Genomic DNA, 18841 nt, shown 5'->3' on the forward strand with positions numbered 1-18841 from the left:
GACAAAGGACCTCTGGTCTCTTCGAACCCTCACTTTTCCCACCCCAGAGAGCACCAATCAACACAAACTGCTACATTTTATTTTCTTTTGCACATAATGAAAACATTCTACTGATAAAGCAGTTCCAGAACTATTAGTGTTCATTAATCAAGAAGTAAATGAGATCAGAAGGCAAACTTTTCATTTTTTCCCAAACATATACTGCAAATTTCACAGAAAAGTTCTAACAACGCATGCAACACGGGCAAAAATGGGGAGTACTGAAGATCCACATGGGTCAGATCAGGAGCAGAGCTCCAGGACACTGGAGTCTACCCAGCCAGTCATTAACCCTGCCCTGCCATACACATTGGCCCTGTGAAGTTCACTGCCCTCTGGTCAGATTCATATCTGAGCAGCTGTTTCCTCCCATCCCAAGGTGGATGATCCACACACAAAAGTCCAGGCAGCTCCAAACCTACTCTCCCAGCTGCGTTTCAGGTGGCATCTCCACAAACCAGGCTCCAGCTCAAATTCTGTACAAGAAGTTCCCGTTACTGTCAAAGAACTCTCGCCCCCTCTGGACTACTTTGCTGCTGAAGTTCTGGTCACCTGGGTCCTGCGCCTTCAACTCTTCCAGCTTCTTGGCAGTTGGCAATCCATCACCGTCAGCTCGTCTAGAACCCGCACGATCGCTGGTGGGGCACTTCTGCAGCTCTTGCCCGTGACCTAGATCTGCAACAGGCACAGAGTGCTCCCGCTGCGGATCCTGGATTCCTTTATCCCCTCCCTTCTGTCTCCTTGGTGTACTGTGAGTGTTCGATTCTATCACTTTCAAAGCTGTGCTGTGACCCCAGCCTTTGAATGACGTTTCATCTGCTGGCATCAACGAAGAGCCTGACCCAGAGTGGCTCGTGGAGAGCGGCTTCAAGGAATCCTGAGAACCTGGGAGCTGTCTGAACGAGAGGGCGAGCCCAGGTTTCTTAAGGACTTTTTGATCCTGCTTCAGTTTCTGCTCCAATGTGGGTACGAACTTGCTCTTTAAAACCCTCCGGATCACATGAGTGCTGACACCAAAGCCTTCAGCTAATCTGGGAACTGACCAGGACTCTGCAAATTCTTTACGCAAATATCTATGGGAAAAAGAAGCAGGTTTTCAAGTTGTGAAAAAGTCTGCTATCAGAGTACCTAACTGATAATACTAGTTATATTTGTGTGAAAAGAAGAGGGCTTGGAAAAAGCACGAACACGGTCTCTATCTTGTGCCACCAAATGGCTATGTTCCGTTCCCATACACCGACAGCAACACCCAACCACTCTTAGGTCACTTTTATTTCACAAGAACTAAACTCCCAGTGTGTACCAGGCCCCAGCTAGATCCTGGGGATGCATGAATACTGTCCTTCCTTTCAGAGTACATACAATCTAGTGGTGGAGACATATTAACATACAACACTACTGTGGTAAGGCATAGCAGAGAATGCTGTGAGAGCACCCAGAGGACCCAGGAACAGGCTATCACAACATTTGCCGGGTGGCTCAGGAATTGCTTCAGAAGTCCCTCTATGAGGCCTAAAAGGATGAAGAGGAGTAATAAGCTGGCAGAAAGAAAACATCAAAGGTATTTTTTTTTTAATTTTTTTAAACGTTTCTTTTTGAGAGAGAAAGACAGAGCACGAGCAGGGAACGAGTGGGGAAGGGGCAGAGAGAGAGACACAGAATCCAAAGCAGGCTCCATGCTCTGAGCTGTCAGCACAGAGCCTAGCACAGCGCTTGAACTCATGAACCATGAAATCATGACCTGAGCTGAAATCAGACGCTTAACCGACTGAGCCACCCAGGTGCCCCCTCAAAAGTATTTTTTTTTTTAAGTCTTATTTATTTAAGTAACCTCTACACCCAATGTGCTGCTTGAACTCACAAACCCTGAAATCAAGAGTCGTACTCTTTTCTGACCAAGCCAGCCAGGCGCCCCTCAAAGGTATTGATGGTAGGTCTCGAGAGCAGCATGTAAAATGCAAAACAGCACATCACCATTGTTGGCAACAGCTCAACTTGTCTAACAGTGAGGCCAGAAGCAAGATGATGTCATGCTTCCGACTCTGAAGTTTATCCCCAAATCAACAGTGAATCAAAGGAGGATTTTTTTTTTTAAGTGGGTATATTCAAAAATAGCAGAAGGCGGGGGCACCCGGGTGGCTCAGTCGGTTAAGCGTCCGACTCCTGATTTCAGTTCAGGTCATGATCTTGTGGTTCATGGGTTCGAACCCCATGGCAGGCTCTGTGCTGACAGTGCGGAGCCTACTTGGAATTCTCTCTGTCCCTGTCTCTGCCCCTCCCCCGTTTACGCACATGTTCTCTCAAAAATAAATAAATGAACATTAAAAAAAAAAAGAATTAAAAAAAACAGCAAAAGAATTGCCATTCAGGACATCCAAGCTATGGCAAACCACAAGCAGATCCAGGAAGGAGTTTAAGCAGTGGAATGCCATGAGCAGCTTTTCCTTTTTCAGCTCAATCTAGGGGGTAGTTTTCAGTGGCAACACTAGAAATGGAAGGATCAGCCCAGAGGCTTTCATGGTAATCTAGGCAGTCTGAACTGAGGCAGCCGCAATGAAAGCAGAGAAGGAAGAGAGTTGAGGAATATTTTAGGAAGGCCAAACGGAAGAACTTGGTAAGGACTAAATAACTGGAGGTAGAAGTAGGCAAAGATTCCAGATTTCAGTTCGAGTGTTTGGTGGGAACATTCAGGGGTACGGGGAAAACAGGAACAAAGTGAAATTGCCAGGGAACAACAATAAATTCTCTCTTGTTGAGTTTGCGATTATGTTCAGTTTGAAGAACCTACGTGACACTCAAACAGAGATGGGCTAGCGCACAGTTGAATATATACAAGTCAAAAGATAAACACAGATGGGAGACGACAGACTTGGAAGTCACAAGCCAAGACCAATGGTGGCTGAAGCCACGCGAGTGGCTGGCTTTAGGCAGGGAAATGTGTGGAGATAAAATGACCAAGGACACAACTCTAAGGGTACCCCAGGAAGGAAACTGAGAAAAGGAGTCCTAGAAAGAGAAGTGAGTAGTACCATGGGTCAAGGGAAGAAAGAATCTCAAGAAAGCAGACTACAGGGTCACACGCTGCAAAAAACGTTAGGGAGGCTAGAGACTGGAATGGCAGGAATGCCTAGCATTGAGGAAGTCACTGATAAGACTTGTGGACAATAGTTTCATTGTTGTAACAAAACAAGAAAGGGTAGGCAGCCAAGGAACAAACGGTGAGGGAGAACCTGAAGTTGACGGTAGGTCTCTGGGGAATTAGATACATCTAAGACTTAGTGCACACAGAGGATGGGTCCTAGACAAATGAAGGGCTACCACTTCCCCTGGGATGTAAATAAGGGTATTAACATTGAGCAAAGAAAATAAGGAGGAAGACTAAGAAGCTTTAAAGGGCTCTAGAGGTGCCCGGGTGGCTCACTCGATTAGGCACCCGACTTCACCTCAGGTATGACCTGAGTTCGAGCCCCACATCGGGCTGGCTCTCTGCTGTCAGCACAGATCCTCTGTTGCCCGCCACCTCCCCCTTCAAGCTCTCTCTCTCTCTCTCAAAAATAAAGAAACATTTAAAGAGCTCTTAATTAATGGCCAATTTTTTCTCTGAAGTAAAAGGACGTTTATTGGCCACAGAAGGGGAGGTGACAGGAAGATTTGGAAGAGCAGTTGTTCCAGAAAGGAAAGGAAGTGGACATGAGAGAAGTGCTACAGGCTCACAAAATCTCCTTGCTCTATAGAATCCCCTTCATTCTAAGTGTCTGTTTCAGAGTCACTCTGATGGGAATGGGAAATGACACACAGCTTACAGAAGGCAACTTAGCAATATTCATCAAAAGGCAAATCCACGTGTCCTTCCACGCGGCAACTCTACTTCTGGGAACGTACACAACAAATACACATGGAAGGTATGTGGAACGAGGTGTACACGAAGTTACTCATCAGAGTACTATCTGTGATAGCAAGTGAATGCAAACAACCGAAGCACACTTCATAAAAGACTGGTTAACTGAATTATGATCTGCTGGGGCGCCTGGATGCCTCAGCCAGTAGGGCATGCAACTCTTGGTCTCAGGGTCCCGAGTGTGAGCCCTACGTTGGGCACAAAGATTACTTAAAATTAAAAACAAAAATTACGATTTACTATAACTTCTTCAAAAAAGAGCTTTGTCTTCTGAAGAGGAAAGATCTATGAAATATGTGAAAAGGGGCACCTGGCTGGCTGGGCCAATGGATCATGAGACTCTTAAGCTCTGGGTTGTGAGTTAAAGTGCCGTGTTGAGTGTAAAAATTATGTGAAAATAAGATCTTAAAAAAAAAAACAAAAAACAAAAACTATATGAAAAAAGAAACGTGTAGAAGAGTATTTACAGTATTATACTGTTTGTGCTTAAGAAAATAAAAGTAGGGGCGCCTGGGTGGCTCAGTTGGTTAGGCGACCGACTTTGGCTCAGGTCGTGATCTCATGGTTTGTGAGTTCGAGCCCCATGTTGGGCTCTGTGCTGACAGCTCAGAGCCTGGAGCCTGCTTCGGATTCTGTGTCTCCCCCTCTCTCTGTCCCCTCCCCTGTTCACACTCTGTGCCTCTCTGTCTCTCAATAATAAATAAACGTTAAAAAAAATTTTTTTTTTAAACATGCAAAAAAAAAAAAAAAAGAAAAGTTAACAATCTACATTCATAGTCGCTTGTATTTGCTTAAGGAAACCTGGAAAAAGGCACAAAATTTCATTAAAAATAGTCTCACTGAAGACTGGCAGGGATTAAAACTTCTCAATGTGTACAAATAATGTTCTAATTTTGAACTATATGCCACGCATTGTTATTCAAAACAAACTTAAAACTTAAAAAGGGATCTAAGATTTTAATGATATGGGTTTACTCTTCCGAAAAACGTACATAACCTTGTAAGTCCCCATCCCTGACATTAGCTTAAGAACGTCATGACAACTATTTTGAAGTTAAAGGCTGTGAGGTCTACAGCTTACTATTCTAAAATTTCAGCAAAAACGAACCGTGTCCTCATGTTAAAAACTACTAAATTTAGATGACGGGCTTATGGAAATTCATCTATTCTCCTTTTCATTTAGAAAACTTAAAATGATAAAAAGTAAACTATGACAATGATTCTCACCGGATCTGCTCCATCGCTTCCCTCGTCAGGGTCCTGGGCGGGGCACCCGGCGCCTCCATTTGCCTCCGAATTTTCTGGAATCGGGCGGCTTTTTTCTGTTGTTTCAGGGTGCTGGGGGAGAGAACCAATGGCAGAAGCCAAGCGTGGGAGCAAAACGGGTAGCTGAAGAGCCTCGCGCTAAATCACAGGCCCAGCCCTCTTCTCTTTGTTTGCAAGGGAAACCAGGCCACGTCTGTAACCTCCCCAGAAATCTAATCCCTAAAACAGCCCGTAAGCATGCCGAACTTTCTAAACGGATGATGAAACACGTCATTGGTGAAGAAACCTGCCGTCCCAAAGGAGCCGCACACCTGCCCCTGCGCCCCCTGACAACGGGTGAGAAACAAGGGCTGCGAAGGATGCGGCGCTACAACGCCCGGCTCCAAGGGGGCGCGAAGCCCTGCTTCAGGCTGAGGGCCCGGGAAGCAGCCGGTACCTCTCCACCTCCTGCAGCTCCCGCTCCTCCGGCTCCCAGTCGGAATCGGGGTCTGGCTCCCGGCCGAGCGTGCCCGGGTCTACCATCCCCCGGGTCGCGAAACCACAGCGAGCCACGGCAGCACGAGCACGCAAGCCCAGCAAAAGGTTCAGAGCGACCGCCATGTCGACAAAAACAGCACGGGACAGTCCGAGAGGGGCAGAGAGACCGGAAATCTGGGGGCGGGGCCGGAAGTGGAAGGGCGCGGCGAAAGCCGGGATGGTCGTGCGTGGTTTCCGCTTCCGGCTGAGGGTGCGTTAGCTGGGATTGAACCTGCTTGCGGTTCACCCTTCCGGAGAGGAATAGTGGCGAGCGTTTACCCTGGAACGCAAGGGCCGGAATGAGCTAGAGAACGCTCCTGGAAAACGCCATAAACTTTAATAAAAAGTCGGAGTCCTCTGCCAAGAGCCACCCCTCCGCCCCCATGGCTGCCCAGGCCGGCCTGTCTCCGCCACGGCAGGGGGAAGGGCGTCTCCTTGGCGGTCGTCCGATGGCGACTGCCCCGTGGCTTGGGCACTCGGCTCCTCTGGGAAGGGGGCCCCTTGTCGCCAGGATGACCTCCAGCCCCGGGCTGCACCCAGCGTTCAGACCCATCTCCTAGCGATAAATCCAGGCTAAGGTTTGAAGGGCGGAGATGCCGGCCCTGGCTCCTCTTCATCTTTTAGTCTTTACCGATCTGGAAATAGTCTTAGGGTATTGAGGAATTCTTGATGTCTTTGTGTTTTGCCTTGTTCAAGCAGGGTTCCTGGCCAGGACTTTTCAAACTGAAGCCTGGTGGCAGTCTTTCATTTAGCGAAGATTGAAGGCCCTCTGCGCCTTCGGAAACTTGAGGGGGTTCTCCAGGAGAGGTGGAGTGCTGGGCTTCCGTCCTGCATTTACCGGTGGTGGCTGATGTCAAGGAGTGGAGTGGTATGCTGCATCAGGGGCGTAGAGGCAGGGCAGAGAGTGAGATCCTGGGCCTTGGGTGCACTGTGTTGGGTGTCTACCACCGAGGGCAAGGTGCAGTGAGTCCATGAGCTACTTGCCACTCTTTCCGGTTGCAGAAGATAGCCCTGCTTTGGGGTTAAAGAAGATGGCACTGATCCTGCCAGGGCTGTGTTTATGGCTTCTAGCCTTCTGCTGGCTTGGCCTTCTGCAGTGGAAACATGGGTCCCCCTGAGTTGGTATTCACAGGAGATTCACTCCCTCTTTACCAACTGTCACCCAATTACCAACACAGAAGAATGGCATCCCTTGCTTCCCTCCAGCATCTTTGCCACACTGTATCGTAATTGTTTACTTGTCTGTTTCCCTGTTGTGTTTGTTGAGTGCTAGGACTGTACTGCCATTTCTCCCAGGGTCCAGTATGTAGAGGAGGTAATGGGTCCACTACCCATCCCATTCCCACAGTGGTGGAAGTGCCCTGTGGTGTTTTGGGACTGTCCCAGCTGTAATGTTTGCCAGTGGGGATTTACACAAGTCAGAGTGACCAGAGCTAGTTTTGCGTACTTACGGCTACTGAGCCTGACTCTGGCACTGGGAAAACAGTGCCTTCCCGGTGCTTTCATTGACAACGAAGAGGGGCCGTTGGCTGCTCGATCTCTTATCCAGCTGAAGTTCTTGGGCTGTAGATGGCACCAGGAATGATGTGGAATTGCAGCATTCATGCTTGGCTGTGGCCCTAAGATCTTGGGGATCAATTCGTGGGGCCGAACTGGATGCAGGAAGTGAGGAGGGCCCTGCTCTTTGGTGGCCCCTCTCAGGAGGACCAGTGGGACCAGACTCACAGATTGCAGTTCTTGATTGCCCAGCCCGTCCTGGTGAAATCTAGGCTAGAGGAGAAGAGCAGCCCCTTACCACACTTCTTGTGAGGCTGGATGGACTGGAGGAAGAAAATAGGTAACCGAAACGTCTCTTCTAGGCCGTGGCCGCTATTTAACCAATTACTCCTTGGGGGCTCAGCAAAAACAAGACCCAACAGGCTTGACACCTGCCCAGGGAACAGTGAATGCGGCAGCTGTTCTCTTGGCCCAAGTCTGTTTGCTTATCTCCCGTTAGAGCCACGGCACTGGCAGGGCTAGAGAGAGATTACACAGAAGCCACTGAGGGTGGTGGCCTTCTTATTCGTCAGGCATGAGTTTGGGGTTATTGCAAGGCTGGAATAAAGAGAACACATCTCTTGCGAATAGGTCAGGAGCTGCACTTTGCCGGATGTCATTACTAAACACCAGGGAGCGTGGGAGCAAATGCAAAAGCAACCAAGAGACCCCTTCCCAGCGCCCAGCAGGAGATGCTCTCCCAGGCTCCGTGCCTGCCAGACACCATCACGTTAGCGTTCTGGGCCGCGGCCACCCCTGTGTGCCAGTGCAGCCCTTGTTCCCTGGTTCTGCGAGATGCTGCGCAGGGACCCTCACCCGATACTCGTGAAGCCTTCTGTGGCCCCGGTGGCTGGGGTGCAGCATGTGGCTGAGTTGCTCTATGATACCGAGGCTTCGGATGAGATTCTCCCTTTGTAGCAGGGCCTTCATCCGCTCCAGCTCCTCCTCTTCCACGATTTCTTGAGGATGCATGGTATCCACGTGTACGGGGAGCAGCTGTGAGGTACATGAGGGCTGAACGCAAGATCTCCGAGAGCGAGTCCCAAACCATCGACGACGATGGCTGCGGGACTCCTGCCTGCTCTGCCTCTGTGCATTCCCTGACCCTAGTGGAAGGTCCCCTTTGCTGTCCATTCTCCTCCCCACCCCCACCCCCAGCCCCCGTTCTGCGAGGTCAGATCCAACGTATTCATTAGGAACTCCTCTCCCTCTCCCTCCCTTCTCTAGACCCAACCTATTTCCTGTTGAAAGGCAAGAGCTACCAAACCCCGGACACCTCTTTCTCCCGGTTCCGGTTCCTGTAAGCCAAGTGGGCGGGAAGTCCCCGGAGCCCGGCCCTGCATCGGCTCTTCTCTCCCGCTGATTCACCCTGGTTCTGGTCCCGGCTCTCCTTCCGCCTCTTACTTCCTGAGGTCTCCTGCTGTTCCTGCTTAAGGCGGATCTCTTCCAGTTGCTGTCTGACAAGACACAGCAAATTCAGACACTGGAGAGATTATGTTGGGGGGAGGCAGGGTGAGGGGAAGTGGGGATGGGGGAGTGGGAAATCAGATCTGTCTGGGAGGCAGACAAGAGAAGAATGAGGGGGGAAATGGGAAACCTCCTATATGGAGTTACTGAGTCCGAAAGAATTTATGACTCCATTCCTCTTGGCTCAAGTGTCTGGCTTCCTCTCTACCCTGCTGGTAAGCAGTTCAGCTTCAGGATATGTGCGCTCCCCCCCCCCCCCCCCAAGTGGACAGAGGACAAGGCAAGGCAAAGTACCTGGCACACTCCTCTCTAGCCTTGGAAGCAGCAGTCTCCTGGAAGAGGGAGCCGTTGTGCTTGAAGAAGGGTGCGTACTTGTCCGTGTTAGGCCCGGGATAGATCCGCCGGTACCCCCCGAGGTGGGAGTCCTCATGGCGCTCCTGGTCCAGTATCGCTGCGTGCGACAGTTCAGTTTGTTCTCGCCTAGGGAAACCAAGCTCCAGAGTGAGTCGGGAGGGCTCTGAGAATGTTCAGTGGGGAAAAGAAGGCCGGCCAAGGCTTTGAGAACCTTCTGCTTGCTTCACGGCCTTTCTGGCCTCTGCCCATGTAGTGAGGGCTGCGAAGGCCCTCTGGCCAATCCCGCTTGTGTGTAGCCACGGAAATCTGGGCTTGACGTCCAGAAATCTGGTTTTCATCTTAAGTGCAAGCTAGCACTCCAAGTTCTCACGGTCTTTTAGGTTTCTGATCATAGAGTAATCTATGTTAATTACAGAAAAATGTAGAAGAGCAAAAAGAAGATAAAACCTCCCATAATCTTACTGTGCAATTAGCATATTGGTCATGAGCATGGACTCAGGGGCGGGACCCCCGAGTCTGAACCCTGGCTTTGCCACCGACTACCTTCCTTTCTTGTTTCTGACAAAAATGGGATCATACAACCTTGCTAAATGGCTTCCTAGTAGTCACGTGGTTCTGTGATTGTACTTTCATTTATTAAGTCCAGTAGTTGTGAACCCTTTTCCCCACTGAAAGACATCACTCATGATATAATAGGCACATGTGCAGCCCCACTGTGGGAAGAGCCGGCGTATTTCCAGTAACAGTCCTGCTTCCCCTCCATTCACACATGAGAGCGCCTACTATGTGCCAGGCCCTCAGGATATCCTAGCAAACCAAATACACACGGGCCTGCATATCGCAACCCAGGTGGGGAAGAGCACTGGAATAGGAATGCTTCCAATTCCACTCCATTTGTATGTGTTATTAACATTAATTTAGTATCGGCAGCAAATCACCGTGTTGGTAACCCATCTTATAATTAAAACAACAGTGGGTGAAAAATGCTGATTTAAATAACCTCTTATTGTTGCATGACTAGACTGTTTCCTGTTTCATTATTATAACCTGTCTAGAGGACCTTTGTTAAAAACAAAAACAAGGGGCCCCTGGGTGGTTCAGCTGGTCGAGTGCCCGACTTCCACGGAGGTCGTGATCTCGTGGTTCGTGGGTTAGAGCCTCACATCCTTGCTGACAGCAGCGAGCCCGCTTTGGATCCTCTGTCTCTCTCGCTCTCAGAAATAAACATTAAAAAACAAAACCAAAAACAAACAGCCAATCAAACCGCAAAGAGCTTCTTATGAGCTAGTAGAAAATAGCTCTAAGCCATGTTGCTACATGTGGTAGAGAGAGTGTGAAAGTTACACTACTGTCTAGGTAGGTAAAGGGAGAAAAACATCTGTATAAGTTATTTCTACAGGTATATATTATACGCACACCTATGTATGTATGTGTGCATTAACTGCTAAAGCATACACATGGCATAGGTTGGCTCCTCCGGGGGAAACTGAGTAGCCGGAGAACAGGAAGGGATTCTTCACAGGATCTTTTGAATTTCCAACATGCTATCTATGATCCGTAATGCGTCATCTACGCCAAAAAACCCACAATTGTGCTTCACAGCTAATCATTACCCCCAGACTCTCTTCGCCACCTACAGGAGCACTTTTCCCATCAGGAAAGTAATGACAAAGAAGACAGACACGTGGCCCACCTGGCTTCTCGTGGCTGCTGGTGGCACTGGAAAAGCCGCTCCTTGACTCGCCGCTTGTCCTCCTCTATCACCTTCCTTTTGTCACAGCCCCGGAGGTTGACAAGGGTCATGGCATCACACAGAAGTGCGTCCTTCACTTCGCGATCAAGGTGGGAGTCAGTGGTGAAGCTCGGGGAGTGGTTTACCTGCCAGGAGGAGTCATCATCCCACCCTTCCTACACTGCCTGAGCACGTGTGGCCTCGGGCAGGCCGGACTGGACAGTCCAGGCAAGACATCCCCCTCCAGAGGCCTCGGCCGAGGAGGCTGGATGTTCTGACTTCCAAGGCCACGGGACCCCGCCACAGAGATCCCTCCAGTACACAGGCTGCTGAGAGCAAACCAGACAGCCTGACTCTACAGATACAGTGTCCCTAAAGACAAAAAGATTCCATGGGGGAACACTTGGGATCCAAATCCTGGATCCCTATGGTGGAGGCCAGAGATCACTAGGCTTGGACTCAGCAGGTCAAGAGTGTAGACACCTACTGCCTTCTGCCATTCCTACCCACCCCAGGGCCGCCATGTCCCCCATTCTCTGTTCCACCACCTGACTGCACTCCTAGCCCAGGCGTCCTGCTCAGGGAGGCCTCAGGCCCCGGGTTTTGCAAAGTCCGGAAGATCATCCTCACCTCCAGCAGCCAGGGTTTCAGCTTGTGGTCCAGCAAGATGTCAAAACCAAGGATCTCAAAACAGGCACATGTACCTCCGTTCAGATAGTGGGGGAAACAGGTTCGGTAGTTGTGGCGAAGAACAGAATGGGCTGAGATGATGGTTTTGATGATGATGTCCTCGATGTGCCCCCACAGCTCTCGGGGGTCGTAGCCGTGTTCTTGCAGCCAGGCATTGAGCGTCGACAGCTTCCTGTGAAGCCCAGTGCTCAGAGGAGGACCAGTTTCTACACCACTGGGGCCAGGCCGAGGGCAAGAGGCTCCCTATGGCTAACCCTAATTCTGTGCCTAGATTTCTTACACTTCAAAGGGCTTCTGGCAGCTTGGAGCCCGGCTTGGTCCTCAGGGTGGGGGCAGGGCTGCATTTAGAGGTCAAGCACAGGACAGGGGTCTGTGAAGGTGGTTTTCCTGAGCGATCGGCCTCCCAAGAGCCACCTCAGTTTCAGGGGCTGCTGAGACTATAAGGCTAAGGCACAACCAGAGCCGGGAGTACCTTTTACTGCCCGCAGCGTCGTCTCGGACAAAGTTCTCGTTGTGTTTGTTGATGGCATAGTTGGTCAGATGCATGCAGACATCATCCTGGGAAGAGAGCGGCCCCGTGGTGCTCAGACTGCTTCCCCGAAGCACTCCTCTCCAGCCCTTCTTTGCCTTTTCTACGACCTTCCCCTCCCCGGGACAAGGGCTCCTCGGCAGGCCCTCTTCACCTAAGAACTGTCCTGTGAGCTCCTGGGGAAGGGGGTGGGCTGGCGTCCTCCAGGGAGGACCTTTCAGCGGTCACCACCCACCGAATGCTCTCCTCCCAGCCACGGGGTTAGGGTGCTCGCTGGTTCCATTGCTTGTTCATGGGTGACGACAACAAGCCTTTCTACCTGGTCCGCCACAGAACCTCAGCACTCAGGAGAAGAGGGCGCCGCCCTGTCCCCTCCCAGGGCCACCGTCTGGCCCCTTACCAGGTTGCTGTTGTTGGGCTCCGCGTAGGGCATCGTGGCAAAGCGGGCCAGGCCCTCCTCGTACATGAAAATCCGAAGAGGGTCGCAGGAGGTGATGAGGACATAGATTCGCATATCGAACTTGAAGCCGTCAATGAGGAAGGGCTGAAAGCACGCAAACCCGCCGGGGAAGAATACTTCTGAAGCGCTCATTCTATACCACACGTTGTTTGAAGTGTTTCGGATGCACAACCGGTTTGATTGTCGTAATAACCACATACAGCATAAAGTAGTCACTGTTATTTTTCCCATTCAACAAATGATGACATTGAGTCACGGAAAGGGTAAGAAATTGCCCAAGATTTGGGGCACCTGGGTGGCTCAGTCCTTTAAGCGACTGACTCCTGGTTTGGGCTCAGGTCATGATCTCGCGGTTTGTGAGTTCGAGCCCCAAATCGGCTCTGCACTGGGGGCAGAGAGCCTGCTTGGGACCTCTGTCTCTGTCTCTGTCTCTGCTCCTCCCCCACTCACGCTCACTCTCTCCCTCCCTCTCCCTCAAAAAAAGTAAACTTAAAAAAAAAAAAAAATAGAGGGGCGCCTGGATGGCTCAGTCCATTGAGCATCCAACTTCAGCTCAGGTCATGATTTCACGGTTCATGGGTTCGAGCCCCGCATCTAGCTCTGTGCAGTTGGCTCGGAGCCTGGAGCCTGCTTCAGATTCTGTGTCTCCCTCTCTGCCCCCGCCCCTCGCGCTCTGTCTCTCTCTGTCTCTCTCTCAAAAATAAACAAACATTAAAGAAATTAAAAAAAAAAAATTGTCCAAGATCACATATGTAAGAAGTGGAAAAACTCAGATTCAGACCGAGGCAGGCTGGCTCTGAACCACGGCTCTGATAAGAGGAAATAGGAGGTAGGAGCCAAAGCCTGGCTTCCCCCTCTGGCAGTGGGAGAGATGAGGCCGGGGCAGGGCCCTGGCGGTCCGGAGGCGCCCTTCACCTTGGAGATGTACTGCTGGCAGATCATGTGCTCTCCTGGCTTGATCTCCCGGGGACTTCGGGTGATGAAGATGCCGCGTCCCTGACAGCCGCTGTCCGGCTTGCAGATGTAAGTGCGGGTTTTTCGCTGACGACCGTAGGACTGGAAGTCCCCGTAGCTGTGTGCAGAGGGGGGCTGGTCAGAAGGTTTCTGCGCGTGGCAGCTGTCCCAGGGCCCCAGTGGGGTTCTGCTCTCCTGTCCGTGCTCTTCCTGGAGCGTCAGTCTCCCACCTACTTTTCTGTGACCAGCTGAAACCTTCTAGGTGACAAGGCCAGAGCCTGGAGGGAAGTGAGATGGCGAAACCTTTCCTCCCCCAGCACATCAGCCCCGGGGGCCGGGCTCGCTCACTCTGCAGGGAGGCACCAGGTGCGGGGGAAGATGTTGTACTCCGTGGGATAGAGTTTCTGCATGCGGTTGAGGTTCCGAGCCAGCAGATCTTTGCGGCAGATTTCCGTCATGCCAGGGAAGTGGTTGATTTTCTGTAACAGAGCCAGGTGGTGACCTACCCCCACGAGCAGAGTGAGTGGCAGCCCCTGGGGTCTGGGGCACACCAGGAGGACCGGGAAGGTCAAGGCAGAAGTCACAGAGGAGGAAAACACTATACCTAATACCCTAAGGGAGAAAAGGAAGGTTCCCTAAGGCAGGTGAGAACCTCCTCCTTGGCCTCTCCCAAAACACATGTCCACACTGAGGTCAGGAGACGAGGGGCAGTGAGAAGGACTCGCCAGGACTTCGGGTCTTCTAGCCACCTTCTAACATGCCCCAGGCCACCAGCAACTAGTCCTGTAAGGATAACTGGGGCATGGGAGCATAAGCCAACGAGAAACCATTTTCCAAGAGAGAAAAGGAAATCGAGAATGAGTCCCAGGGAGCGCTGGGTCATGGCGCCCCCAGGGTATGACGTCTCCGGGGTGACCTGCGGGAACTCCGGTGCTGGGAGGCAGAATCTCCCATAGGTTCTGGGCTCTCTCACTGGCTTTACCACACCCTAGCTGCATGAACTTAGTACTTCTGAGCCTTGGTGTCCTCTTAACAAGAGAGTATCTGCCACTCGGTGTTCTTTTTGAGGATTTAATTGCGGTAAGAACATAAAAGCAGATAACACAGGGTCTGACGTACAGTAAGCCCTCAATGAACGCTGTTAACTGTGCCTGTTTTACAGCCGCCACCTGCATGTCCCTTTTTTTTTTTTTAATATTTATTTTTAAGAGAGAGACAGAGACGAGTGGGGTGGGGGTGCAAAGAGAGAGGGGGAGAACATAGAATCTGAAGTAGGCTCCAGGCTCTGAGCTGTCGGCACAGAGCCCGAGGCGGGGTTTGAACTCAGGGACCACGAGATCATGACCTGAGCCTAAGTCGGACGCTTCACCGACTGAGTCACCCAGGCACCCCTCTTTTTTTTTAATGTTTATTTATTTATTTTGAGAGAGAAAGAGAGTGAGAATGGGGAGGGGCAGAGAGAGAGAGAGAGGAAGAGAGAAAATCCCAAGCACAGAGCCCAACACGGGGCTCAACCCCACGAACGAGGAGATCACGACCTGGGCCAAAATCAAGGGTTGGATGCTCAAGTGACTGAGCCACCCAGACGCCCCACGCAGACTCTCAATGGATGCGGATGCGGGACCAAGCTGTTTAGAAGCCGGCTCACTCAGCTGCCCCTGGGGTTAGTGCTGAAGCTGCCTTCCAGCCTTCCCCTCAGGTGGGCTCACCGGCCCTGGAGGGGGTCAGCTGGGCACAGATGCTTCCAGGCGAGCAGTGCCCAGCATATACCTCCTTCCTATGATAGAAGTTCCAGGAACCCAAGAGGAGAGTTTTTCCAGTGGAACAGAAGCCCCTAGCCGCGGCCTTTCCTGCTCTGCCCAGAGGGACAACTACAAAGGGTGTGGGGTTGGGCGTCTGAGCAGAAGGGCGGGAGTAACCACTCAGGGCCGCAGCCCCTTGGGGCTCTTGGGTCAGGAGATCGTACCTGAAACCTCTTCATGTCCATGACTCGTTCAAGTGAGACAGAGCAGTCCGTCCAGTACACAGTCCACTCTTCATCCTCCCCCACCTCCTTTAGGCCACACATTTGAGCTGCCCGACGCACTGTGGAGAGACGGAGGTCAGCGGGGCCAGCCTGGCCACTGGCAGTGAGCCTCGGGAGGGCAGCTGGCTCGGGTAACTTGACCAGAGGGTGGACGGGAGATGAGGTGGTTCTTACCTCCGCTCCGCCGTTTAATTACCATGTGACAATTCCAAGTTCATGAAGCTGTCAAGGCCCTTCCAAAATCTGTGACGGAGAAAACTAGAGCCTGGCTCTCTACTCCCATCAACCCTCTCTCTCAATTAGGATGGCTTCTGACCTGCAGAGCTGACCCTCTCTCCGTAGGGGTCACATCTCACACTGTGGGTGGCCCCTTGCATAGATGACGGTGGAGATAAGAGGAGATAGAGAGATGGCTGACCCAGCTGGTGATTTTTTTCTTTTAATTCCCCCCCCCCCCCCGAATCTTCCTTGGAAAAAAACTCTATTAGCCTGTTCTCATCTCAACTCTGGTAAAATCTGGGAAGGGTGGGGGCAATGGTGACTTCCGGTCACTTTTTTTTGTTAGCTAACTGTGGAGATTCCCACCCTAACCCCAAGACGAACTGGAACAGAGATGTCTCAGCTGCTAGTAGCTCAGCCCAGGCTGTAGGCCAGCCTAACGAGATCCAGGGGCTGGGAGCCCGACTGGGGGACCGTTCCCAGAGTCGAAGCTGCAGGTGCCCTCTTATGCGCAGTGTTGTGAGTGAGTGAACCGGGTGCTTACCGCTCTCGTACTTGCAGTTGGTCAGGTTGATGGCCAGGGGTCTGGAATGAAGGAACAGTAGAAATCAGGCAGAGTGGGATGAAGGACAGACCCTGGGCTGCCAGGCACCCGGAGGAAGAGACACCCAGCACATCTACAATGCAGTTCGTTTTCTCTAAAAGCCACAGAAGACCAGGATGATAGAGACATGTTAAGTCTGCAAACCCAGCCAGCTCAAATGGTTCTGGATTTTGTGTTTTTCTCGTTCCAGAAGGTTAATGATGTTCCTGTATTCCCTGTCCTCTTTCGCAGATTAAAGGGAAGACCCCGACTGCTGAAGGGAGGCTGGGGGTGACTCTCTTCTGGAGCCAGGCAGGTGGCGGGGGGGTGGAGGGGGGTGTGGTCCAGGGACCCGTTACCTGTGTTTCCGCCTTCTCTTTCTCCTCCTAACTTCTAAGTCATCTGAGTCAGTTGGGGCTATGATTTTCTTTGGAATCTTCTTGGCTACAACAGATAAGGGAACTCCATCCCCAAATTCCTTATAGTCAGCCTTTGGAAGTTCCTGCTGAGAAGAGTTCGAGGGGATGGTAGCTTCCTCTTTAACACACTCCTCCCCAGAGTCCTCTTCTTCAACGTAGTCTTCCTCTGATTCACTGGTCTTACAGGTATCTGGCTCCATCCTCTTAGATTCTGAGGGGAGGGGGTGAGAGTGAAATACATGTCAGAACTTCCTTCCTCCAGGCCGTGCAGGAGTCACAAAAAGCCCCTTCGTGTTATAAGGGAACATTGCTGCCCCTGGAGAACAGGACAATCCCAGTGCAGAATGCGATGTGTTGCTAGTAGGTAATGGAGGCTTGGGGTGGGGGTGGGGATGGGGGAATGCCTGTGAGATGTTGGATTCCCCGACAAGCCCTGATCATCCAAGACCACTACTCCATACAACACGTTGGGTTGCAAGTAGAAGCTGGACAGAGCTGGCAGGGATCATGACCATGGCTTTTTTATTTCTGGGAAGGGGGATGGCTGGGCCCTGGAGCGGACCTTCAATTTTAAAATAGAGCTAAAAACCAAAGGTCCCCTAAGCCGGCCCTTTCCATGTTCCGTGACTCGGTTTCTCCATGTGTACACACTGGGGCCAGGCCCTCGGTGGCTAAGTCCCCTCCCTTGGGCTCTGACGGCGGAGCGGGAGCCCCTGGCGGACACCGCCCACCCGGGGTTTCGAGGACAGCGGAGGGGCTGCCGGGTCCACCCCTAGCTGCCCGAGGCTGGACTCAGCTGGTCGCTCATGTCAGCCCTTCGCGCGACACCTGCTCCTTCCCGGGCGTCGCTGGGCCTCCGGGACCGCCTCCTTGCTCCACGGGACTGGCAGCCTCCGCCGATCGCGAGGGGGAGCCCGCTCCCCTCCCACCCCGGGGTTCGCTCCTAGCTGGGAGATCCCGGCGGCGGCGGCGGCGGCGCCTCCTGGAGCTAGCCGGCGGCCGCCGCCGCCGTCGCCATGGACACGGGGGCGGTCCCCATTGGAGCGGCGTTCTGGGGGCGGGGCCTTCCCGGGAACCACACCCACTTGGGCGCCCGCCGAGGCCATCTTGCTCCCGCGCGCTGAAGCCCTGTCGCCGGCGCTGGCGGGCGAGGTGCGGGCCGCCTGCGGCCTCGGGGGGGCCCGGCCTCCGCGGCCGCCGACGGGGCGCATCGGCTGGGACGTGGAGTCCTTCCGCTTCCGCGCCGATTGACGCGCGCCCCACCCCAGGCTATCTCGAGCCCGCGGGCCGAGCCCGGAGCTTGGTTTAACAACTCTGTGCTCGGGAAAAGTACCTGCTGGCCTTCCCTGAGCTTTAGTAAGCGTGTGTCGCGCCGTCCCCGCCCTCCGGAGGGGCGGCCGTGCTTAGTGCCCACCCTGGCGGGCTGAGCCAGCTCCGCCGAGTGACAGAACGGCCTCCTCCTCGAGGCGCTCCTTCCCTGCTCTTCCTGGCGTCCTCACGCTGACTTCTGCTCGCCACCCCCACCGAACCCAGTCCAACTTGTCACTGTAAGGCTGTCCCGTGTGCCTAAATCTGGGGGACACTTCAGTCTCCTTCCCTTAGAGAGACGTGGTCATTTTCTGAATGACACATTTCTTGCTGTTCCTTCAGCACAGAATATTCTATTACTCCCTTCTTGAAATGATTTGGAGGCTCTTGGCTTCCAGGACTATCATTTTTTCTCATTCTTTCCAAATATTTAGCGTTCCAGGCACTATTCTAGGACTTGAACGTGTCTTGCCTGAATTGCCACCAGGCAGCACCTTTTCTTTTCTTTGAGAAAGAATCAGAGAAAGGACAGAGAGAGGGAGACACAAATCCCAAACGGCTTCTCACTGCCAGTGCAGAGCCCCACGCGGGGCTCAAACTCATGAACTGAGATCATGACCTGAGGGGGAGATCAAGAATCCATGCTCAACGGACTGACCAACCACCCAGCAACCTTTTAATCGGATAATCGGACTCCCAATTGTTCTCCCCCCCCCCCCCCGCCGCCACCCCCACATCCATCGTTCCAGCTTAAGTGTTCTTGCTAAAATGCAAATTTGTTACCCCCCAGTTTAAAACTCTTCAAGGTTTCCCATTAGATCAAATCCCCAACCCCTTCATTACAC

General features: G+C 52.3%; 2 protein-coding genes across 5 annotated transcripts; both read right to left on the minus strand.

Annotated features, from left to right (window-relative positions):
* Positions 1–63: 63 nt before the first annotated feature.
* Positions 64–5856, minus strand: NGRN (neugrin, neurite outgrowth associated). The gene is made up of 3 exons (XM_019460298.2): positions 5640–5856; positions 5165–5275; positions 64–1112 (listed from the first exon to the last, which is right to left on the minus strand). Exons 1-3 carry the CDS (start codon positions 5801–5803, stop codon positions 509–511), a joined length of 879 nt encoding a protein of 292 aa, XP_019315843.1. The 5' UTR covers positions 5804–5856; the 3' UTR covers positions 64–508.
* Positions 5857–6034: 178 nt separating this feature from the next.
* Positions 6035–18453, minus strand: TTLL13 (tubulin tyrosine ligase like 13). 4 transcript variants are annotated; one of them, XM_019460291.2, is made up of 15 exons: positions 18022–18453; positions 16629–16899; positions 16231–16271; positions 15408–15526; positions 13790–13920; positions 13403–13559; positions 12428–12571; positions 11971–12056; positions 11439–11670; positions 10770–10954; positions 9017–9202; positions 8532–8712; positions 8072–8251; positions 7171–7489; positions 6035–6810 (listed from the first exon to the last, which is right to left on the minus strand). In XM_019460291.2, exons 2-15 carry the CDS (start codon positions 16886–16888, stop codon positions 6554–6556), a joined length of 2478 nt encoding a protein of 825 aa, XP_019315836.2. In that variant the 5' UTR covers positions 16889–16899; positions 18022–18453; the 3' UTR covers positions 6035–6553. The 4 variants fall into 4 exon arrangements, with proteins under 4 accessions (XP_019315836.2, XP_019315837.2, XP_019315832.2 ...); XM_019460292.2 differs by lacking the exon at positions 18022–18453 and adding an exon at positions 17517–17620 and having other exon boundaries at positions 7171–7282; XM_019460287.2 differs by lacking the exon at positions 18022–18453 and adding an exon at positions 17517–17620.
* Between the last annotated feature and the right edge of the window lie 388 nt (positions 18454–18841).

Source organism: Panthera pardus, unplaced genomic scaffold (assembly GCF_024362965.1).
Source record: "Panthera pardus isolate Hobbes unplaced genomic scaffold, ASM2436296v1 HiC_scaffold_23, whole genome shotgun sequence".
In the NCBI taxonomy this organism is placed as follows: domain Eukaryota; kingdom Metazoa; phylum Chordata; class Mammalia; order Carnivora; family Felidae; genus Panthera; species Panthera pardus.

What these genes read in the sequence shown, in the direction of transcription:
- NGRN (XM_019460298.2), bottom strand. Translation starts at nt 5,803, where the DNA reads ATGGCGGTCGCTCTGAACCTTTTGCTGGGCTTGCGTGCTCGTGCTGCC. An exon ending in GAGCTGCAGGAGGTGGAGAG is followed by an intron (nt 5,276 to 5,639) that starts GTACCGGCTGCT and finishes TCTCTCCCCCAG; the next exon opens with CACCCTGAAACAACAGAAAA. An exon ending in GAAGCGATGGAGCAGATCCG is followed by an intron (nt 1,113 to 5,164) that starts GTGAGAATCATT and finishes TTTTTCCCATAG; the next exon opens with ATATTTGCGTAAAGAATTTG.
- TTLL13 (XM_019460291.2), bottom strand. Translation starts at nt 16,888, where the DNA reads ATGGAGCCAGATACCTGTAAGACCAGTGAATCAGAGGAAGACTACGTT. An exon ending in GCTAGAGAGGAGTGTGCCAG is followed by an intron (nt 8,713 to 9,016) that starts GTACTTTGCCTT and finishes GTGTCTTGTCAG; the next exon opens with ACAGCAACTGGAAGAGATCC. An exon ending in ACCGGAACCGGGAGAAAGAG is followed by an intron (nt 8,252 to 8,531) that starts GTGTCCGGGGTT and finishes TGTACCTCACAG; the next exon opens with CTGCTCCCCGTACACGTGGA.